We start from the raw sequence: 25,245 nt of genomic DNA, 5'->3' as shown, positions 1-25,245 counted from the left end.
GAAGTCGGCAGAACCAAAGTAAACTTGCGGAAGTGGGGCTTCTCAAGTGATTCATCACTTTGTGATTGCGGAGAGCAGCAGACGATCCAACATCTATGTCAGTGTGTTTTATGTCCTTCAATGTGCACTATGAAAGACTTGATTGCAGCCTCCCCCAACGCTATTGACGTCGCCCAATACTGGGCAAGCATCATCTAGCTCTTGAATATTGTTGCTCTATCTGTGATTGTATAATAGACTTGTATATTTGTATAGTAGAAATGTAGATGTTGCTTTTTGTTAAATATCTATAAGTTGATACTTCTGACACGAATAAAGAAGATTAGTATATTATTATATTGCCCTTCTTACTTCCTCTTCTAGTATTACAGGACTGGTTTCACATTCACAAAGGGTATCCTCAGTTATAATGGACCTGTTATCAGCGAAAAGCTTCTGTATCTTTTCCAGCTTTCAATTTTCTGGGCCTTTTCCACGACATCACCATCAGTCTAACCAGCGTGAAAGGCCGATACACTCTTAGCAGTCGCCTTGATTCTTTTGGTGAAGATTAAAACCGTCATGTTTGTTACTGAGAGCAGAGCCTCTACAGTGGAACCTCGATATCTCGAATCACCTCGGGAGCTAAATTTTATTTCGAGTTATCGAAATTTCGACACATAGAGAATACCGTTTTTGAACATATATAGCACATAATTGAATCTTACGTATCTTTGGGCTTACACTGAATACGGTAATTTTATAGTATTTAAAAATATACTAACAGACTCTTATTTTAAGAAATATATTAAATATAAAAATAAATAAATTAGCCGTGTGAATCCCCTAAGGGCTATGGCCTCCTGCAATGCAGGGACAGTGCTCAGTTTCGCTCATCAGGTGAGCAGGTCCTGAAGAGCATTATTGTATTGGTTTATCTGTAGTTTGTTTCATGATATCGTATTACCGCATATTGTACAATGGTGTAGTCTCACCCCCGAGTGAATGCAATGGTGCTTTTCTGGATCAACAATTCGCGAAAACGCACTGTTTTATTAATGACACGTGTACACTTTTTTCCCAGGGAGGGTTTAGGTTCCTTCTAGGTGAATGCGTAAACTTGCACTCTTCGTTCTTGCATAGCTTCTTCTCCGAATGTTGTAGACGTTTCTTGTAATTAATTGACCTTAGCCTCCGTTGAAATTCTCTTAACATACATTACAAGTGCATATCCTCCTTCCACTATGTGTTCCGTGTTGAATTATTATATCACTACTTCATGCAAACGTCTGTTTGACAATCGTGTTGCTATTCTCCCGAGTGCTCAGAAGATGCATCACTTTAATTATGACACTTATTAAAGTAATTTTTTAGAAGATAGGATACAGTACATACAGTAATGAAACAAGAAACGTACCTCCTTTAACACGTTTGATAAAAATCCGTTAGTGTCTTCTATTTTTTACTGCTAACCTTCTTTTCTTCGATATACTTTTCAAAAATTTAGGCTATTGCTGTGAGAAACACTGTCATTTACATTCGACTGACTCTGTATGTAGGTTCGAAACCACGCAGCCAAGATTCGTAAATGGAGCTTGTCATCCACGACTTCCGGGGTTGCTTTCGTTCGTGACCGGTAATGAATTTACACCCGAAAAACATGAAGGGTTCGTCGATTTTCCGATCACTAGAAGTTTGTTTTTCGGTTCCCTTCATATTAGCTCCCAGCATCACTGTAAACCTTTCTTTACTTGTTAACTGTTCCTCACAAACTACAAATGCTGTATTGCACAGTCGATGTTGTACAGAATTCCAGTCACAGAGTATTTTTTGCTTCAAGGGAGGAAATATTTGCTTCGAGAAATCGAGAAATTCGTGTAACTGAATTTCGAGTAATAGAGAAATAAGTATTGAAGTTACTTCGAGATACTGAAAATCGACTAATGCAGGTTCGAGATATCGAGGTTCGACTGTATTTCTACGGATTTTAACTTTTCCTCTTTTGCTTTTTTTGGTTTCTATTTCTCTGTCAGTGACTTTTTATCAATCGGATGAATACCTTTAAGTTCACATTCCATCTGTAGAATGTCGTCAGTCATCCATTTCTTCTTCCTTTATAGTTTGTCTAGATTTGATATGTTTTTTGCAACATCTTTCAACGTAATCGCGTTGTTTCGTGTAACGTTTTGCGTTTGAAAAAGTCTGGCTTTTAGTTTGAATAATTTCGTTACAGAACTTTTCTTTTTAAAAGTAGTTAATAGGCGAGATTCTACTTTCTTGGCAGTGTCAGCAGATTTTATGTATGTCCTGGACTTCATGCTAATTGTACAACAAGTGGGACGTGATCAGATCCAGTGTCAGCACCTGGACGTGTGTTAAACGGAAAGTAAGCTAATGCTAAATATTTTATTGACCAAGATTAAGTCAGTCTGATTCCTCTCGATGTTATCCGTAGTATCAGCTGGTGATTTCCAGCTATGTATAATTGACGAAGCGGTAGTGTAAACCAGTGGTATTCAAAGTGTGGTACGCGTACGACTAGGGGTAGCGGGGTTGTGTCAAGGGGTACGCAAATTTATCGCAGCTTCTGTTTCCAGTGAGTAGTTCAGAAAAGAGTTGAGCCTGTTCATTTTCAATAACATCTTATTTTAATGTAGTGGTTTTGTCTACCACTACACAGTCCCCTTTCCCAACTATTCATTCTAAAATATGTCAGTTTGTACCTCCCGTTGAGTAGGTACAGGTAAACCCCGTTATACGCGGATTCTTTATCCGCGATTTTGGTTTTAAGTACCGGTATAGTGCTGCCATCTTTTAACAGTACGTGCAAGCTGTAATGCCTTAAGCACGGCCGACTTGATGCGTCGCTCTAGCTAGCGCAGTGAGGGATCCAGTCGGCCGTACCTTAAGGCGGGTACGGACATGCGCGCCGAACTCCGTAACGGACTACGTCGCGCGGCAAGGTTAAACGGGGCAAGCGTATCTCGACGCGCATCTTCTGTCGTGTTTGTCAAGACGTGAACCGTTAGTTCCGTTCAGTCGAGCTGTGAAGTTGCACTTTCGTATTTAAAACGCCGGGTAAAAGGAAAGAAAGTGTGCCTGTCGAAGAATAGAAGCGTGTACCAAAGGTGTATTCGTTAGAAACAAAGTGAGAAGTTTTGGATCGCTATGAAAAAGGTGAGCGTATTGTTGACATTCAGCGTGCTGTGGGACTAAGAGCATTCACTGTGAGAACTATTCGTGACAATGCGGAATGAATTCGAGAAACTGCTCATCTTCTACTAACTTCAGTGTGACTAGAGTGACCAAATCTCGCTCGGAAGCAAAGGAAAGAATGGATTGGATTGAGCATCACAACCAACAACTCATGCCTCTCTCTGGAGCTGCAGTTCAAGCTAAAGCCAGGAGCTTGTATGCAGAGTTTAGATTACTGTGTGTTTCATTATTCAATTTTTATATAAAATTTGCATTAAAATGCGTTTCAGAAACATGATAATGGTTATCTTTTGTAAAAATACTAAGCATCTCTGCTATTTTAAACTTAATATGTGAGTAAACGTAAACCTAACCGTATATTTTACATATAAAAAGACTCTCCATTTACGCGGCAATTCCGCGGAACGTAACTATTGCGTATAACGAGGTCTACCTATATGTAGAAATTGTTACTTATGCTCCATTGCTCTTTTTAATTTTTTGTTTCGAAATCCACTCATTCATATCGATTTTTTTCAGTACCAGTGTATATTAAGTAGTACAATAGTAATTATTGCATTAATAATGCTCGTAAATATCATTGCTAGGCATTGAAAACCTCGACATTCCACTCACGAGAAAACCACGTTTCTCAATCTGTTTTGTAAAGGCTTGCCGCGTTGCCTGAGAAGGGAACAGAAGGGTCCAATGGTCGAATAATTGGGCTATCATTAGGCACTGAAAATGGCAGGAACGGTTCTTCGGTCCTTGTTCACCGCCCAGTTTTTGGCTTCTTCGGTAAACTTTACTCCGACGGAGTTACGAGGTTTCCTTTGTCCGGCGGCGATATGTATACAATACATTATTGTTATTGCTGGAGAACAGGGTAGTGTAGCGGCTTAGTTGCTTACCTGTCATCCCGGTAAATGAAATGTCGTATGGCTTCTAGTGCCGGGATATCCCAGGACGGGTTCGGCTCGCCAGGTGCAGGTCTTTCTATTTGACTCCCGTAGGCGACCTGCGCGTCGTGATGAGGATGAAATGATGAAGACAACACATACACCCAGCCCCCGTGCCATTGGAATTAACCAATTAAGGTTAAAATCCCCGACCCGGCCGGGAATCGAACCCGGGACCCTCTGAACCGAAGGCCAGTACGCTGACCGTTCATCCAACGAGTCGGACGTCATCCCGATGACCGTAGTTTGATTCCCTGGTGTTAGGGAGGGCATGCGACCTTAAATCCCCGGCCACAAATTTTTCAGGCCTCAGTGCGTGCAGGGACCGTGAGCAAGTGGGATAAGCTGAAGAAGATGAAGATGATTATAGTTAATATCATTTGGTATCCAGCAGCAAGAATGTGTTATTTCCGGTATAATCGCAATATACCGTACTTGTACTTTGGAGGTACGAAGGTAAAACAATTGGATTTTGGGGCACGCCAGCCAAGAAGTTTGAATGCCACTGGTGAAAACAATGTACAAATTGATGTACCTCACAGAACTCTCTATCACACATTCACCACGGTCATTTCTGGTATCCATGAGGATCTCCATATTTCTTATGACCATCCTTTGCGTTAAAATCGCCTATGCTTATTATCAGGGAACCGTTATTTGCCCTTTACACGGGTAGAGTAGCGAGGCGAGTAGAGTACATAGTAGAGTAGCCACGTTACTCTACTCTACCACTGTCTGGTAGAGTTGACACTCTTATCGTTCATACGGGAGTAGAGTCGTACAGTAGAGTAGAGTAGAATAGAGTAGAGTAGAGTAGTAGCACGATGTCAAGACGCAAGCACATCGTAACGAAGAGTTTAAAGACATTTGCAAACATATTTGTACCGGGTGGTACACCTCCACGCCGCTAATTCAAACATTGCGCCAGTTGAAACTCCTCTACTGGAGGGAGCCTGAACTTTAACAACCATGTTAATCCTAAAGTTTCTCTGAAGATGTCGCTATTGTAAATTTTGAAGAGTTCTGAACTGTGTCTTTTTCGATTTATATTTGTTTGCTCTGTAGTAAGAAGTGTGAACATTCTCCTCTAGATGGCACTACTGAAGAACTACATTTGTGCACCCTAGTGCGAAGTGAAAGAACTGTTTTTTTGAGAAATTTTGTGTTCATAAGTTTGTTCTTTGTTACTCTTCTTTCAGTCATTTTTTGGGTTGGCAATATTATCCTTTCCTTCCGCCTGTTTTGAATGTAACCAATCGGGAATTTCTGTAATTAATTTTCCACCAATAAGGTGTTTCTTCCCCGTCTGGTGTATGGGTTTTTGGTGTTATCCAATAAAATTTTGTGGGCGGGTTGTAATCATTCATGAAGCGTCTCGAATTTTCCGCGAGGGTATATAAACTGCTGATTTTCTAGTCTCGGGGCCACTTCATCGACATCTTGCTTAGTGAGTGATTATGTAGCAGGGGGGGGGGAGTGCCTCTTTCTTCGGGCAGCAGTCCAGCTACAAGGTAATGCCCGTTTAATAACTTCTTTTTTCGTTAGCTCAGCAGTTTAACTCTCGGGGCAGGTTCGAAACTTTTCTCATGTAACCCATCTTTAAAATGTAATTGACACTTGGTGGAATTCTGGCTCCTTAACTATAAATCGGGATAGAGTGTGCCTAACCCTCTCGAGCTCCCTTTCATATTGTTTTTGAGGTGACTACGTTTTCATAGCTTCATAATGTAATAAATTTTCCTATCGTGTCACCTCCGTAGTATGGTATTAGCCCTTGCATAAGCGGCCTAAGAGCCAAATAGGTTTTAAAAAGGTGTATTAGGAGTGCAAGTTACGCCTCCATTCAACTTAGAATTTTGGGCAATGTAATTGACCTGTTTCTTTACTGAATACGCCTCAGTTGGTTGGTTATTATTATTACTCCTGTTCTAGTGTGCCTGGAGGGCAGATTAAAGGTGGAGTTCGGTGTGGCCTATGAGTAGGCTTGAACTTTTAAGGGCGGGATTGCTCTTCCTTAAAATTTTGATTTCTTTGTGCCTCGAGGAGGCTTAACTGGGTAATTGAGAACAAGTGCTCCTTGGCATGATTGGGGTTTTCTGCCCCTTTGTTGAACTTCATACCTAGGTAAAGTTGGGTTCATTACTCAAGGATTGTGTCTCTGGGGCTCGAAGCCCAAAGCCTGTAACTACTGTTATTGTACATTCTTAATTGGTTGCTATATTACTGAGTTCCTGTTATACTTGTTATTTATCGATCTTGAAAAGAAAATATAACCTTTGTTAAATTTTAAATTAACTTTAATTTCGTAAGTTGAGACCTATTCCAACCAGCACCTTCTTTCACCTCTGCTGTTCCACAGATACCTCGGAACAATTAATGCAAGAGGTTAGTGAAGCGTTAGAAGAAGCAAATGAGGAAAGAAGGGATTGGGTAAGAGGCTGGTTTAGGAGAGATACACTCGGGGCATCAACATTAATTCTGAGAGAACTTGCGACATAGTATAAAGAAGAATATAGAATGTGTATGAGATTGACGCCTGATAACTTTCAGACACTGTTAGATGCTATAACACCGCAAATTCAAAGACACGACACAGTGATGAGAGATGCAGTAACACCACGATTTAAGCTTGAGGTGACTCTGAAGTTCTTGGCTACTGATAATAGCCATCAATACACAGTAAATCATGCTCGCGTAGGCCTAATTTGTAGTAGCTTCTTTGCCATAAATACCCCGATTTCTGATCTATTTATATAATTTGTTTGTTCGTTGCTTGTACGGCCCAAGTGTAGAACTTAAGCTTCAAGACCTGACATTGTACTGTAAACAATAATTATTTTGGATATTCTAAAAAAATATGAAAATTATTCTATTTGTTGTGGACATTACCGTTAATGCTTAAAATTAATGGCATTGGCAAGTGATATGTAGAAGATCCCTATGCATGTTATTAAACATGCATCACTGTCTAACTTAAACACGTCGAGACACATGATGAACACCCTGTGTAACACTGAAACTTGTGAGAAACCTTCATTTAAAGGGACAATCCAGCTGACACTGGTTTATATTTGTTGTTGCATCTTCGAAACTATTTTAGGTTTAGGTATTTTTAAAATCCTTCTTCCATCGAAAAGAGGGAGGGCTGTTCTCCATTATAGGACAATACACCTGCATGTGTTTGACCTCCAAAGGTGTACCTCCCCTTAATATCACTCAGCTATAATGTTACGTTGTGGATGAATAGGCTTTTAGTATTCCTCTTTCTTTCTTAATCTGTTTACCCTCCAGGGTTGGTTTTTACCTCGGACTCAGCGAGCGATCCCACCTCTACCGCCTCAAGGGCAGTGTCCTGGAGCGTAAGACATTGGGTCGGGGGATACAACTGGTGAGGATGACCAGTACCTCTCCCAGGCGGCCTCACCAGCTATGCTGAACAGGGGTCTTGGTAGGGATGGGAAGATTGGAAGGGATAGACAAGGAAGAGGGAAGGAAGCGGCCGTGGCCTTAAGTTAGGTACCATCCCGGCATTTACCTGGAGGAGAAGCGGGAAACCACGGAAAACCACTTCCAGGATGGCTGAGGTGGGAATCGAACCCACCTCTACTGAGCTAACCTCCCGAGGCTGAGTGGACCCCGTTCCAGCCCTCGTACCACTTTTCAAATTTCGTGGCAGAGTCGGGAATTGAGCCCTGGCCTCCGGGGGTGGCAGCCAATCACACTAACCACACCACAGAGGCGGACGGCTTTTAGTATTACCTTCCAAATTATACTTTACTAAACCACTTAAGAGAGGGAGTGTAGATGTCTGCGGCACCACCTCCAGACTTCTTGAATTTACGAATTTTCATCAGTTCTTGGTTGTAGGTACATCGTATTTTTTAAAATTTTCTGTTTAAGTTCCATAAAACCAAAAACCCCATCACCCATTTTCGTAATCAAGTCCTTTTCCGCCGCCCGTCTCATATTTAAGTTTCTGTAAATAATGTAAATAATTATTTTTCGCGATACAGTTCTACAAATGTGCATGTTTCTTCTTCCGTACACTTCATTTTGCCGCCAAATAAACGCACAAAAATGCTCAGTTTACTCAACGGAATACGTCAGTACACACATGAAAATAGTCGAATGACGCGCCAACTGAAAAATCGAGCGTCCTCGGCCTTCTCCGCCAGCTCTCGGAGCTCGGTTCCGGTGGAGGGGGAAGGATAGTGGTAGAGTTACTTTACCACAGTGGAAACCCACTCTACTCTACTGCGTACTAGCTACTCTACTCTACTTGCTACTATCCCAGTAGTTTACACGATGCTAGTAGCTCTACTATCTACTCTACTCGCCTCGCTACTCTACCCGTGTAAACCAGCCGTTACTATTAGCTTCTCCAAACGTGCTTGAAAATCCTGAAGATCTGCACGTCATCACTTGCGACTGTGAGTGCATATACAGGTATCAAAATTGCATTGACGGGCATTGCTTCAGTAAGTAACAGCAGTCTATCATTAATGTGCAGAATTACGTCCTCTTCTGTCAATTCAATTGCTAATAACAATCCTCACTTCAGACGCGTGCCTGTCATCCTGATGTTCAGAATAAAAGCATGTCTAAGTTAACTGTGAATTAATTCTATCTCGGTCATCCCGTCTCACTAGTGCTCACGATTTCTACATTCATCCTTTGCATTTCCTGCAATAGATTATGAATTTTTCCTGCTTGATACAGCATCGTCTTGGCATTCCAGGTACCTACCTTCGTTCATAGTATGAAATCTCTCTGTGCCTATGCTTCACTGTTCATTATGCCTCTCCTCCTCGAAGATCCGATTAAAGGAATTACTGCGGAATTTTTGTTTCATAATGCAGTCATGTGAACTTAATATGAATACCGCAGGGCTTCAAGGCAGTAAATTCTGACTTCTTCATCCTACTGCATATGAGCATACATTTGGGCAATTTCTTACCTGTCCGCTGTCCGCTTCTCCAACCTCCTTAGAGGCTGATGCCAAAGTTCGGATGTTAAAGAAATGTATTTCTTTCCTGGGGTCATTTTATCCGAAATCTTAAAAATAAGTGTAATTGATGGGTCCCTGACCCTTTCTAAAGCGAATTTATTGCATATGAAGGCATATATCGGCTATTTCTATTGCTTTGGTCATGTTTTGCTCATTTTAAGTGATATAAGGTCATATTCGGTTAAATTTTGAGCATATTTGTTTAAGTTGAAGCGCCGTTTTTAACAAGGTACATTTTACCTGCGTCCATTTATGCAACCTGCGCGTCAATTTCGACGTTCCGTTTTACTCTACCAGATGGCAGACTAAACTAGACCTCTGCTGGGCAAGCTGTGGCTCGGACTACCATTGTCGGATGAACCCGTGGTCTCCTGGATCTGGAGGCCGATACTGTACTTCCCCACGGATCCACAGAGGGAGCTGCTTCCGACAGTAATAATTTTTTTCTCTCGATTATTCGACTTACGTTGTGGGTGGTGTTTTAGGAACTGTATCGCTTACTTCATTAGTGTGAACTGTGAAATTTCTCACATGGCTAGCACGCTCAAACTTGACATATTACGTCATCGTCCCGGAACATTACTCACCTATCTCCTGCTGTTGTCTCGGTGTTTTCCGCTGATATGAGGTCATGGCCATAATTATCTCCTCTTTCATTGAAAGAACGACTTCCACAAACATTTTTGCTATTGGCTTTACATCGCACCGACACAGACATGTCTTATGGCGACGATGGGAGAGGAAAGGGCTAGGATTGGGAAGGAAGCGGCCGTGGTCTTAATTAAGGTACATCCTCAGCATTTGCCTGGTGTGAAAATCGGAAACCACTGAAAACCTTCTTCAGGGCTGCCGACAGTGGGGTTCGAATCTACTATCTCCCGAATACTGGATACTGGCCGCACTTACGCGACTGCAGCTATCGAGCCCGGTTTCGACAGAATACTGTGTTACATTAGTGCGCCATGATGATTGCTAGCATAATACAGCAGGTTCTCATTTGATTTCATAATAGATTCCAACATGTTTCCTCTCCTACTTCAGTTGCTTATTTTTGTGCTGGATTATTAAACGCTTCTAACTTGTCAAAAGGGCGTTACCAGGTTATAATTTGGCATTTGGCCCCATGTGAATGGTGGCTAAGATAATCAAACATCCCGAAAAATTGGGATTGTCTTGATTTTGTGTACCGAAGGAAGTGTCCTGCCCGGAATTCTGAAAGTGACCGAAATTCCTCTTTTGGCGCTTACTGTGAATAGTCAAGACAAGCACAATATTCATTAAGTAGGCCTACTCTGGCAGTGTAGTGTGCCATTTCTGGCATTCTATTCGCTTCTCCAACCTCCGACGCTGTTGGCACTAGAATGGAATAGTTATCTTATCCCAGATATTTAGAATAGTGTTCTTTTATCCGAGAGAACTTATTTTGAGTATTTACCAAAGCATGATATCGGATATTATTTATTAATACAACTTCCCCCATGAGGAGGCTGCCACAAGGACGAAGTATATCAACTACACAGTATTTTGTCTTCTAAGTTTGCTAATATGCCAGATAGAAACACCCATCACAAGGCTCAGGAATATGTTTGGAACGAATTTAGAATGTGGCATGTTGTATGGTTCTTCAAGGGTTATATAGATGGTTGCGGAGTATGGTTACAGAACCTCGTATTGTGGAGATAGCGATGTCTTGAAGTAGTGTCGAGTTGAGACCGAGAGAATCCCAAATCTGTACAAGAAATTCAGGGATTGTGCCTCGAGCTCCGATCATGAGTCCATGGACGGAAATATTGTCTAGGTGATATAAGTCCTTATAGTAGTTAACGGTAGGTTGGTAAATTGACTTCTCGGCGTCCACCTCTTCGGCCTGGCCAACGTGCGACTCGAAGCGTATTGTGGGATCTAAGATTAGTCCTTGCTTGCTAGCTGGTTGAAAGGCTATCATGTCAATACGCCTGTACTCCCGCCGGTGGCTGGGCCAGAAACCTCTTCGTGCACCGTGAAACCGTGATCCCTGAGCTAGGTCGCGATCATGTGACGAATTGTATGATGGCGGGAATTTCTCAATACCTCCCCGTGAGGACTGGCACCCAGGACATGGACAAGAGTTTCGTGCTCTACAATTTTGCTTTTTTAGTATGAAAATATTGTTCTGTTCTCAAGCAGCGTTTTATCTGCAACACTGCTTGATAACAACAGAACAAAACAAAAAGCAGAAAAACATTATAAAGTCTCATGCGCGCAGCTGAATCGCGTGCTGGGATCCTGGAGCTCCATAGCCAGCGTTGCGAACTCAAGTACTTCGCCACCAAATCTAGCTACTTTTTAACATTTGAAATGACTACACGGGAATTTAAGTGCCTAGGAAGAAACCTTTTTTAAATTTTTATTGGCTTTACGTCGCACCGACACAGATAGGTCTTACTGCGATGGTGGAATAGGACTAGGAGTGGGAAGGAGGCGGCCGTGGCCTTAAAGTACAACCCCAGCATTTCCCTGGTGTAAAAATAGGAAATCACGGAAAACCATCTTCAGAGCTGCTGACAGTTGGGTTCGAACCCGGGGAGAAAACTAGCGAGATTATGAGAAAGACGCAGAAATGACGACAAAAGTAGCGCCTTCAATATTTCTCATATTTGCAAGCATTACGGTGCTTACCGCATTCTAACGCAGAATTAGAGAACATTGTTAAAACAAAATAACGAATTTGACACTTTAAATACTATGCTGATAGTATGTATTTCGTTTTTAAGTTGTTCTGAATAGCCTGTCAATTGTACGAACTTCCGCATGAAATACTTCAGGTAGTAGGAACTTGTAGGAAATATTGGCAGACTTGCCAACAGCAGTCTACCGCCAGTGCTGCGGAGTGTACGGGTTCATATGGAGTTTCGGTTTAGCGACAGAACTAGCGACTTTTTGAGTCCCTTTTGGCGAGTTTTATCAGTTAGCAATAGTCCCAATGAACAGTCGGTAGTCTCGATGTGTAGTCAGTATCGTGATGTGCGTAACAAACAAAAGGTTTCACCGAATAAGGTTATCTTGTTGTTATAACATGGAAATCTTCACTTGTAGTCAATTTTTATGATTGTAAAAGAATACATTGCTGGATGTATAAGTCAGAAAAATGACAGATATGCTAAACTTTGTAAAAAAAAAAAAACTCGTTTCTTTATATTTGCACTTATACAGTAGTCCGAGGTTCCATGTAATTGAGCCAGTGTTCCGAAAATTAACTTTTACAAAATAATCGTAAAACACTCTTTTATAAGTTTCTCACAAGTGCGTTTTCCGTTTATAACATAGGGTACCGGTATAAAGAACGCGGCGCTACGTTACGACACCGACTGGTACAATGCGTCTTCGAAGAATCGCGATATTGCCGATCAGAAACTAGGCTCTAATTTAAAAAAAAAGACTGGACAGTTTCTTCAAAATTTCGGATTTCATTTGAACTTCGTAATACAACAGGTATGTACTGTATTGTTTTAACTCCCTTCGTAGTATTCATTAAATATGTATTCACGCATTATGATCTGTTATTGTTTCCGTGTAATCCGAGTTCTGTTTTATGTAAATCGGGGAAGCGTCAGCCCTAGTGAACTCGAATTACCGGGTCTCTCTCTTTCTCCCAGCATAAATCCAGAAAAACTTGTCCGGATTTCACTTGTATGTATGGTTATCTTAGCCGGGCCATTGAATGCATCCGCGATATTGTCTGCTGTTGTAAGAGGGGTGACTCATGAAAGCGGTGGTGATTATTGGTTTAAGAAGAAATACAACTAGGCAACTATCCTCTATATAATACTAAACCAAACCCCGTGGCACTACAGCCCTTGAAGGGCTTTGGCCTACCAAGCGACCGCTGCTCAGCCCGAAGGCCTGCAGATTACGAGGTGTCGTGTGGTCAGCACGACGAATCCTCTCGGTCGTTATTCTTGGCTTTCTAGACCGGGGCCGCTACCTCACCGTCAGATAGCTCCTCAATTCTAATCACATAGGCTGAGTGGACCTCAAACCAGCCCTCAGGTCCAGGTAAAAATCTCTGACCTGGCCGGGAATCGAACCCGGGGCCTCCGGGTGAGAGGCAGGCACGCTACCCCTACACCACGGGGCCGGCTCTATATAATACTAATCAGAGGGAAAAAATTGAAGGGATCCGACACTTCGAAAAATGAAGGTATCGGCCAAAGAAAGACACGGGCCACGAAGGGCGTCAGAATGAAAGACTCCCTAGGCCTCGAAAACCTAATACCGTCGGGGTCGGGAAAGAACAAGACTTGACCAACGGAGGTCGGATAGGATAGATGAAATTGAGGAGCCTGGCACAATTAAGTGGAAGTAATGCCAGGACTCAGTTAAGGGCTCTGTGATCGTCAACCCACGCTCCCAAATTGAGAGCCCCTGGGGCGTCTCGTGAAGGACTCTGGGGTGGGAGCGTGGCTTGTCGACCGCAGGCCTCTAGCTTAGTCTGGCATTTTTCTACTTTCTTATGCCCTTCTCCTCATTTTCGTCTTTCTTATTTGACCTCACCTGGTCAACTTTCGCTCTCTTCGGACCCCAAATATATTAGTTTTTCGAGGTCATAGAAGTCTTACAGTTTCATCCCCTTCGTGGCCCTTCCTTTATTTTCGGCAATACCTTCGTTCTTGAAAGGATCAGACTTCTTCCTCTTTCTCTAGTCATCAGAATTAGGAGGGGATGGACTGAGCGAGTCTTTGGCGTGGTAGCTGTAAGCTTACATTCGGGAGGTATTGGATTCGAATCCAACTATCAGCAGGCCCGAAGATGGTTTTCCGTGCTTTCCCCATGTTCACACTAAGCAAATGTTGGGATTGAAATTTAATTAAGGGCACGGCTGCTTCCTTACCAATCCTAGCCCTTTCCTATTCCATTGCCGTCGAAAACCTGTCTGGATTAGTGCGAAGTTAAAACACTATCATACCGGACGAGTTAGCCATGCGATTAGGGGCGCGCAGCTGTGAGCTTGCATCCAGGATATAGTTGCTTCGAACTCCACTGTCGGCAGCCCTGAAGATGGTTTTCCGTGGTTTCCCATTTTCACACCAAGCAAATGCTGAGGCTGCACCGTAATTAAGGCCACGACCGCTTCCTTCTCCCTCCTAGGCCTTTCCTATCCTATCTTCGCCATCAAACTTATCTGAGTCCAGCTGAACCCAAGTTGGAAGGTTCGATTCCGGCTCAGTCCAGGTGTTATTTGGAGGTGTTCAAATACGTCAGCCTGTTGTCGGTAGATTTACCACCACGTAAAAGATATCCTGTGGGACAGAATTCCGCCACATCGGCGCATGCTTTCATGTTAATAAATCGAGTGAGTAATTCTTCTCGTGGCACATAAAACCTATTAAGAGTCTTAAAGGTTCATGGCCTACCAAGACTACTGCTTCCCAGGCACATGAATTCCATGTATTGGAGTGTCACATGATCTCCGTGAAGACATCTTCAGTCATATTGCTTGACTTTCATGAACAAGTTCACTACCTGTAATTACAGCCCTCTCCTCGTTGACCTCGCAAATCTATTGTGAATGAGCTCCGTTCTGCTCTACCTGACATTGCTTCCACTTACTTGTGCCAGGCTCCTCACTTTCATCTATCCGATTCGACCTCCCTTGGTCAAGTCTTGTTCTTTTCCGACCCCAACGGTATTAGAGCACTCGAGGCCTAGGTGATCATTCATTTTCACGCCCTTCGTGACCCTTGTCTTTTTTGGCCGATATTTTCGTTTTTCTAAGTGTCGGATCCCTTCCATTTTTTGCTTTCTGATTAGTGTTATATAGAGGATGGTTGCCTAGTTGTACTTCTTCTTAAAACAATAACCACCACCACCACCCGTCCTATTCGACAATTAAGGATTTAAAATCCTTTAGCGGTCGGGAATCGAATCCAGGTCTGTTTAAATAACCAGTACTTACACACCACATCCTGTAACTGTTTCAGATTAATTCTAATTATAATTAATATAGCGTCAGCTATTGGGTCTTAAAAGATTTGATACCGTGGTTAGCTGGTTCGAGTCCCGTTAGTAGAAACAATTTTCACCATCGGAATATTGGCCGGCAGTAGTGTTATACAAATTCTAATCGCTGAATTCCGTGCCAAAAGTCTGGGTTCAGTTCCAAACCTCTCCGCTGTGCATACGGAGTAAGGGGATATGATGCTGTTGATGATGATTCGTCCGTCGGATGAGACGTTCAGCCTTGAGTATACCCGTTAGCGTTATTCGACAGGATTAGGCTATGTGCTGACACCAGGTTTCACTCTCTCCCTACATCATCATCATCATCATCATCATCAGACACCCAGGTCGTCCACGGGCCGGAGGTCACATACGGCATCAATCATTTAAAGCTATCTGGTTACAGACTTCCTGAAGTTGTGCCGTATAAGCGGCCTGCTTACTAGTTTCGACATTCTGATTGAATTTTGGTGTCTTACGGGGAAGGCGGAACTCTTCTGGACTATTGCTTCGGCCGAGTTAATTTTGTCTCATAATTTTGAATTGAAACATTATTATGGAACATGCTGAACATGATGAAATGAACTGAATACAACAATCACCATGCTCGTAAACGGGCTCGAATTAACAGCAGCAGACGCACCCCGCAGTTCTACAGACAGCCTCACTTTGTGTCCCTAAGCTATGTCCACCGGCCAGGTAAGTATTTGGAAGAAGGGGACAGGGTGGTTAGTTTTTAGGAAGACCTGATGATGGCGATACTAGTTTTAAATAAGACAACGAGATTACTAACCCCTAACAGTTTGGAAAGGAAGAAACGTATCAAATAACAGTTTAGGTTTCTTGTTTGCATGCTCATGTTTCTTGAAGGAATTTAAGATTAATTAACCGGACTGTAACTGATAGGCTGGCACGTGAGTTTTTAATTACTATTCCTATTTGGCTACTACACTGTCTTAAAGTCGTTGGCCTTCTGCCAGCGGTTAGATGGATGTGTGATCCGATGACATTTCACGGTCTGCACTGGAGAAACCCCCCTGTGTCCCTCCCAGCTTGTACTGAAACCGTACGGAACCTTTCCGCAGTAAATGCCACTTTTGCCAATATCTTTCAGCTTCAAAACTGCGGTGCACACACCTCCCCTTGGCTTTATTTGGGTTGGTCTTGGTAAAGGTCACAGCATGCGACTCCGCTGCTGCTGTCCCGTGACGAAGTATTTTTCGGCCCAGTACCCGCCCTCCCTCTCTTCCAGGATATGAAATATTTGCAATTCAATGACAAGTCCCTGCTAAACACTCAATCAGTACCAAAAACAGAGCAGCTTTGGAATTCTACGTGATTGTTAATCGTAAGTCATAAATCACGGAACCAATACGTGGAATCTGAAGTACTGGCCATGACTTTTCCTGCCGGACTGAGTGGCTCAGACGGTTGAGGCGCTGGGCTTCTGACCCCAACTTGGCAGGTTCGATCCTGGCTCAGTCCGGTGGTATTTGAAGGTGCTTAATTGCGCCAGCCTCGTGTCGGTAGATTTACTGGAACGTAAAAGAACTCCTGTGGGACTGAATTCTGGCACCTCGGCGTTTCCGAAAACCGTAAAAATAGTTAGCGGGACGTAAAGCCAATAAAATTAATTCTTATTGACTTTTCCTTTTCGAAATTTCACTTGTGTTGACCTGGTTTCGAACTACCGTCGCCGTGATAAGAATCAAGCCTCCTTTTTGTAATTTGAATGCATCGTTCTTTGTACAGTCCACCCCCCCCCCCCATAAAAAAGAAACGCATGAGCGCATGGTATTGTGAGAGTTCCTCACAGGTACACATTTCTCAGAAAAAATAGAACTTACAGATACTGTGTAATGTTCGTTGTGAGTATCCACAGAGTTTGTATCTGCGTGAAAGGTGAATTCTATTTTGGTAACAAAATTATGATAAAATATTAAATGCGAGGTACATACAATACCGTGGGCTCAATATGTTCTTTTCAGCGACTGTACATTCAAAATGAATAAATATTAATGCTATTGGCTTTACGTCTCACTAACTGCTTTTACGGTTTTCGGAAACGCCGAGGGGGCCGGAATTTAGCCCTGCAAGTGTTCCTTTACGTGCCAGTACAATTACCGACACGGGGCTGACATATTTGAGCACCTTCAAATACCACCGGACTGAGCCAGGATCGAACCTGCAAAGTTGGGGTTCAGAAGCATTTAAAATCACATTGGAGAATTTCCAGATTTGAAGGTTCCTAAGTTTTGCCGGCAGCTGTTGATTGTTCGAATATAGGGCCATGTTCTCTTAATACAATGCTCTTTCTGAAAGATTTACATTGATTTTATTCACTCCTTATAAAATTAGTGGCGCAGCGTAATTTTCTAATATTCTTCGGTGGAAAATGAAAATAAAGGGAAATTTTTATTATACCTTGGCGAAGACAAGTGGTCAGGCATAATTAGCAGTAGATTGAACCGAATTCTTGAAACTAGGATGCGAGACCAATCGTTACCGACTAGATGTACGGCACCACCATTGTAAATGGATACATTTAAATTCAATAAATTAACTTATTGATATTATTCCATTCAAGTATCATCAATACGGATCAAGAATGATATTTATCACATGTAATATTAATGCCAACCAGGCAATGATAAAACCGTATTACTAGCTATGAAACTATTTCATAAATCGTGTTTTTTATTTATTTTACTTTTACCGTCAAAATTATTCAATTTGTGACGTATTTCTATTGAAACTTCTAAATTTCCTGGGGCTGTATCTTAAGGCCACTGCAGCTTCCTTCCCATTCCTAGACCTTTCCTGTCCCATCGTCGCCATAAGACCTATGTGTATATGTGCAACATAAGCAAAAATAAAAAAGAATACCACTGCTGTACACCACCTTCCCATACCGCCATCTTGGACTGGCAGCGCCATCTATTCCCCTCCCCCTCCCCCAGCCTTCCCATTTCGCACACACTCTACTTCACACTACCACATAAAAGTGCATGAGGTCCACGACAAAGCAAATTTGTCTTCGGCCGAACAGCCTACCAATTGCGGGTCTCTCCAGTGGTTTATTGTTCCCGCGTATCAAGCCTGAGGGGAGTAGGGGACTGCTGAGGAGGCCGGCAAATTTTGGGTGCACCGATGGTGGGTCCAGGGGAGCCCCTCTCCCCAAAAGCCGGTCACTGACATGACCTAAAGGCTGCTCTTTGGAGCCTGTTAGGTTAGGTTAGGTTAGGTTAGGTTAGGTTATGAAGTCATGATGACGTGAGAGGTCATTGACCTTGCTGACGCCTGTACCGTAAAGTGGGGTAAGTTCGGCCATAGAGGGTAACTTCGGCCACTGACGAATAGCAACACTCATTTTCTTCTTCCTCCAATACTGAAAAAGATGAACCACTTGCAACAACTAAAATGCACATACGATAGAATGTTCTATCAAAACTCGGTAGTCAAAAGAACATCGGCGGGCTCATTGTTGAGTCAGTCAATTTTTTTCGCAGCCCTGACTATTGTCTTGTCTGGTAACAGCAGAAAACACTCTGTTCTCTAGCCCCAGCATTTGATTCTCCATTCCAGTGGTTTATGGGGTCAAAATGTAAGTACGTCTGGTAACTGATCAACACAAGTTGATGCATTTTATTCAAATAGGTTTTTCAGGGAATATTTTTTTGGTAAAAGTTGTCCTCTTCCGGGGTAACTTCGGCCATGCCAAGAACATAAAGGAAAACACTACGCGGCCGCGGGTATTGTAATTACAATCCTGTTTATACCGAGAACACTTTAGAAAAGAATAATAAAGGCACAATAACAATAAACGGGGAAATGTATCCCGTCTGGGAGGGGAGAGACGGTTCCCATTTTCAGTGATAAATAGACGGATATCAGTTGAGATGGACGATACACATTTAAGAACTTGATTGAGGGCCCAGATATTTTCTCATTTAGAATACAGTGTACTATGAGGACAGTCTTTAAGATTGCTTCTTTTCCGCCCTCTTTTTCTCTCCATACAATTGGACTTTATGATTTCCGTACCTTTTATTTATTATCTTTTGTAACATTACAAATATTTATGCAATGCAACATGTAATTTGTAATGTCATACAATGCTTGTACGCTCAGGATAAATAAAATAGTTTCTTCTTTGGGGAAAATGTGAATATGATGACTATACATCTGTTTCACCACAAATCGTTTTTGTTTGTGATTGTTGATACTGAGCATTCTGTAGGTTTTAAAAAAGCATTCACGGTGGCCAAAGTAACACTACATCAAAGAAAACTTCGTTTCTTGAGTTTTTACCCCAAAAAATGGGGTAACTCCGGCCACTCTTTTGATAATCATAATTCATTACTGAATAACAATTAGAATTATGTTCAAATTTAAAAACGAAGACCATGGAAGAATTTAAATTAATTTTTCAGAAAATTAGAGGGAATATTTCACATTTTAATTTTTTTAAAATATACGAGAAAGTGGCCGAAGTTTTACGGTACCAATCAAAAATGCCGAGTCAGTGGTTTGGTCCATGCTACTGACTTTGTTTGATGAAATTCAAGGATATAAAATTCTTCTATTTACCAATAGTCGCTCCCTCCTGGTGGCTGTAGTTAAAACTACAGGATAAATAAAACTGCCCAACCCTAACGTAGTTTTTCATCAGATGGAGGAAGAGAGAGAGTTTCGTCAGCTCAGAGAAGAAGAATATCAGATAACGAAACAAGAGGGCTGTAGAAGGCATGAAAATTGGAAAGAGCCAAACTTGATCGAGGGATACTGGAATGAGATGTCTAGAGGAGTAGGGCATAAGTGGAAATAGTATTAGCTTGATTGTCTCATTGTTGTAAGCTTCTGGATGAAGTGTGCCGGCAATATCGTGAAACTACGGGAAGAGGATGCAAGCATCCGATTAACTGCGATATATATTAAGAAAATTGCATATAATTGTATTTTTGTACTAGTCGGAAGTATTGTCGTGCACTTTAGTTTATATATTTTAAAGGTTTTTTTTTCTGTTTGTTTCAGGTGTTCTCTTCAGGCAGAACCTACTCTCATTCATCTACCTCTTGTTGTTCTTCTATATACCATGGGTATATGTACCAACTGTGAAGAGCATGGCAGGTGAGAATCTCTTTCATTATGGGCTTGGGTTTGTTCACAATCTACCACAAATAGCAACTCAGTTGTTGAAAAGTCTACTAGACTTACTTTGAGTATTGTTTACCTGGTATGAAAGTAAAACAAACTATTCCTCGGGTTTGTCTACATGGTACTATATTAGCGATTGCTCACAGTATTTTATAGTAACATTCATTCCAATCACTTAACACCTAAAAGCATTAGTGTCGTTCATATTAATGCAATTCATCATGCTTTAGTTATCTTTGCTTTTTTTTATTTATTTTTTAAATAGGTTTCGATTCGATGTGGAAATCGCATGGTTCCTGTAGCAGAAAGAAATGTCTGCCGAATGTTTTGAATTTTGAAAGAATAGTGCTTTATTCGGTTGTGTTTCAAACAATCATATGAAACTGTGGCAAAAATATTAGAATATCTAAATTATGAAAGCATTAGGACTTCAAACACAGGTGAACGGGATGGACATAGATTTGTCAAAATTGCCTACAGTTAAATGCACCTTTTGTATAGAACGGTGACCGAACGAGTTGGCCGTGCAGTTAGGGTCGCGCAGCTGTGAGCTTGTTTTCGGGAGATAGTGTGTTCGAATTCCACTGTCGGCAGCCCTGAAGATGGTTTTCTGTGGTTTCCGATTTCACACTAGGCAAATTCTGGGGCTGTACCTTAATTAATACTATGGCCGCTACCTTCCCAATCCTAGACCTTTTCCATTTCTCCGTCGCCGAAAACCTTCGATGTGTTAGTTTGACGTTAAACAAGTACCAAAGAGTATAGAACGGTGACCTGAAAAGTGGGGCTGCACCCCACCTTGGGGGCCGCAGAGAGTAATGCAAGGGGTCGCGGCTATGATCGAAAGTTGATATAGGTAAGGGTTATTCTGCCCGAAGGCAGGTCCGAACCTCCGCAGAGGTGTTTCTGAGCCGGAGTTTACGTGCGGTAGGGTGGCCAGTTCCTTTCCGCTCCTCCATTCCCTTACCCCCACCAGCAGCGCGTGGCAACCCATCCAACTCCTGACCACGCCCAATGTTGCTTAACTTCCGAGATCTCACGGGATCCGGTGTTTCAACACGGCTACAGCCGTTGGCAAAGTTGATATATTGCACTGTTAAAAATCTCTCGTTTGCGAACAGTTATTGCTATTTCAGATTCTCGGTATACTGAACCAGACATGAATTTCTCTTTCTCAGCATGTCAGTCAGTGCAATGGTAGTGAATATAACGCAATGCGGGTGGATTATTGTGCGTACTGAGAGAACAGTTAAGCCTTCTTTAGAGATACTATCATCATAATCTTGGACAGGTGTCTGATACACTATGGTAAAAAGTGATTGCATGAAAGTGATTCGTTGAGTGAGTGTTCTCGCTTGAAAATATCGAATAAATAAAGGGCAAGATGCGGCGAATTTTGTCTAAGTGGTGGTGGTAATTTCTGTTTTAAGAGGAAGTACAACTAGGTAATCATCCCCTCTGAACAAATTAAGTGGAAAAGAAATTTAAAATAAAACTATTATTTATTCAACAAAGGAATTTGGAAATGAAGTACAAAATAAAACGAAAGTATTGAATTAAGCCGAAAAAATACTAACGAATCAAAAGGGAACGTGCGTTCCCTGAGTGTAATTTACATACCCTTGAATAATCCCACTGTCGCACATAATGCAGATGACGAGATCAGCAGTATTTGCGTCATCGGCTAATACGTTTTCGAGTGTTCCCTGGAGGCCGAGTCTCTCTCTGTCTTAGGCCACTCTGTGACGATGTGGGCCACGGTGAAGTCGGTACACAAGAACACAGTGGGGGTAGGGGGTCTTCCCTCTTTAAGAGATAATAGTGCGTAGATCGTCGATGACCTATCCGCAGTCTACACAATACTGTGGCCTCTATTCGTGAAGGTCGGAAAGAGGACCGTCACACGGAGGTTGTCTTCTTAATTACTCTCATCTTGTTGGAAGTTCGAATAGCTAGCCACTCCGATTCCCAGGACGCCAAGATGGTTCGACGTAGCTGAGAACAAATATCTTTAGCAGGTACATTAATAGGTCTGGTAGGTGAAAGTACCGCTTCCTTTGCAGCGTTATCCGCAAGTTCATTTCCCGCAATCCCAACGTGGCTTGGAAGAGGAACGCGAAGTCATTCTGGTGCTAGCATCACTTAACCTGGCTAGAAGATCATGAATCTGCTCCACCAGTGGGTGTTGCGAGAAACAGATGTCGATAGATTGCAGAGAGCTTAACGAGTCGGAACACATAAGAAAATGGCTTCTTTCGTCATCCAGTGCAAACTGCAGAGCTTCTAAGATGGCGTAAAGCTTCGCCGTATACACGCTACATACATTAGGAAGCGAGATCTTCGTGCTCATATCATCGGTGACGGAAGAGCAACCAACATTTTCTCCGATTTTCGAATCATCCGTGAAGATATGTCTCGCAGCCGGATACTGGAGAACGAAGTCCTGGAAATACCTCCGATAAACGGAGGAAATCGTGTTTACCTTGGGTCCACGGAGTAGATCTAGACGTATGTCTGGTCGCGAAACCAACCACGGAGATGCCTCGCTAAAAGGTCTATTCAAGACAACCACCGATATATATTATTTAATTCACGACACAAGCAATCAATTCAAAACCCTACTGGCCGTGTGGCATTGGGTGGTATTGGGTACTAAAGATGCATTGATAGCTTAGATGTAGCGGTATTTCACGAATTTTGGCAGCGTACGTGAAGAGTAACTGCTGCCTCCTTATTCGTAAAGATAGAACTCCCGCTTTAGCGAGTAGGCTGGGAATGGGGCTAGTGCGGAAAGCTCCCGTTGCCAGCCTAACTCCACTGTGGTGAACTCTGTCATAAAGGCTCAGCGTAGATTTTGATGCTGAGCCATAAGCCGCACTGCCATAGTCCGTGTAGAAACGTAGCAGCACCGCACGGTCAGCCCCCCACGAAGTGACGCTGAGAAACTTAGGCATGTTAAGTCTCTTCATGCAGGCAACCTTCAATTACTGACGGATGTGGGGCTGCCACCTTAGTCTCTTATCAAAATGGAGACCCAGGAATCTGCAAGTGTCTATCACTGGTAAGACACTGTTTCGCAAGCGGAGTTCTGGTTCCGGATGCACAAGCCGTCGTCTACAGAAGTGCACAACTGAGGTTTTCGCCGCTGAAAATTGAAAACCATGTTGCAGGACCCATCTGTCGACTCGTTTAATAGCATGCTATAATAATGGTGTATGGCCTCCGAGAGGCCTGGTGCAGGTCTTTTCTAGTAGATGGCCTATTAGGCGACCTGCATGTCTGTGAAGATGAAGATGAGGGCCCTTCCTAGGATGATTTCTAATGTTGAATACGCCACACAGACCCAGCCCCCGAGCCATTGGAGTTAACCAATTAAGGTTAAAAATCCCCGACCCGGTCGGGAATCGAACCTGGGACCCTCTGAACCGAAGCCCAGTACGCTGACCATTCAGCCAACGAGACGTACAATAGCTTGCTGTAGCTGTCTCTCAGGAAACGCCACCCTTGGAGCTGTAATATAGAACTAAATCATCTACATACAGCGGACTACGGGCCCAGCAGCGGCAACTATGCCGTTGATGGCGATTACGAACAGCGTGACACTCAGTACAGATGCCTGAGGTACTCCATTTTCTTGAACTAATATTGAGAAAATTCATTCCCTACTCCGACTCGAAAGAGACGGAGGGGCATGAAATTTTCAATAAACGTGGGAAAATGTTCACGAAATCCCCACTGGTGTAGTGTGGAGAGAATCCCATATCGCCAGGTAGTATCGTAAACTTTTTCCAGGTCAAAAAACACGCCGAATAGGTGTTCCTTCCGGAGAAAGGCCTCCTGAAGGGCACTCACCAATCTGACCAGATGATCAGTGGCAGACCGATGAAAGCTAAAACCACACTGGTAGTTAGTCAAGAGGCCTTCCTTTTCCATTACCCACACAAGACGCCATCCTTTCAAATAGCTTACAAAGGCCATTTGTAAGGTATATTGGCCTATTACTATCCAGAAGTTTTGGATCTTTACCGGGCTTGGGGATTGGTATCACAATTCCCTCACGCCATTGAGTTGGAAACACACCCTCACTCCATATTCTGTTGAACAGGGTGAGGATATCCTTGAGACGTCGGTCACACAAATGTTTAATCATTCGGTTGTGGATTTTGTCCGCTCCAGGAGTCGTGTCTTTGCACAGCGCGAGCGCACTCCGCAATTCCCACTCCGTGAAAGGCGCATTACAGGAATGCGAAACATTAGAGGCGAAGGAGAGATGGTGTGCCTCTGCCTCGTGCGTAATGGGTATAAATGCAGAGTCTTATCTCCTAGAGCTGGACGTATCTGCGAAATGTGACGCGACGTGTTCTGCAATGACTGAAGGAATCATAACTATAACCTGTGACAAAAAAAGTTCGGTGAATGAAGTCAGAACGGTCGATCCGGCAACACTGGCGACAATAGGCAATGGTATGATGATAAACGGGGTTAAAAGTCAGGTTGCGAGTTTCACAAATAGGAAAAGTCCTCAGTTTTAATTACTGCGTTGATGGGGTGAAAGTTCTCTTTGGGGATCATTGTAAATGCCTAGGTATTAACATAAGGAAATATCTTCATTGGGGTAATCACATAAATATGATTGTAAATAAAGGGTATAGATCTTTGCATATGGTTATGAGGGTATTTGGGGGTTGTAGTAAGGATGTAAAGGAGAGGGCATATAAGTCTCTGGTAAGACCCCAACTAGAGTATGGTTCCAGTGTATTGAATATTGGACCCTCACCAGGATTACTTGCTTCAAGAACTGGAAAAGAAACCCAAAGAAAAGCAGCTCGATTTGTTCTGGGTGATTTTCGACAAAAGAGTAGCGTTACAAACATGTTGCAACGTTTGGGCTGGAAAGACTTGGAAGAAAGGTGACGAGCTGCTCGACTAAGTGGTATTTTCCGAGCTGTCATTGGAGAGATGGCATGG

The 25,245-nt window shown here is 42.7% G+C and overlaps 1 protein-coding gene across 9 annotated transcripts in view; it reads left to right on the top strand.

Annotated features, from left to right (window-relative positions):
* Positions 1-25,245, top strand: part of Piezo (piezo type mechanosensitive ion channel component) — a 555,272-nt gene that overhangs the window by 244,541 nt on the left and 285,486 nt on the right. For all 9 annotated transcript variants that reach the window (XM_067145104.2, XM_067145105.2, XM_067145110.2 and 6 more), the window contains exon 3: positions 20,155-20,250. In XM_067145104.2, coding sequence (XP_067001205.2) covers positions 20,155-20,250 — 96 coding nt within the window. The remainder of the gene's footprint in view (positions 1-20,154; positions 20,251-25,245) is intronic.

Source organism: Anabrus simplex, chromosome 4 (genome assembly GCF_040414725.1).
Source record: "Anabrus simplex isolate iqAnaSimp1 chromosome 4, ASM4041472v1, whole genome shotgun sequence".
NCBI lineage: Eukaryota > Metazoa > Arthropoda > Insecta > Orthoptera > Tettigoniidae > Anabrus > Anabrus simplex.
This window is presented reverse-complemented; position numbering and strand designations above follow the sequence as displayed.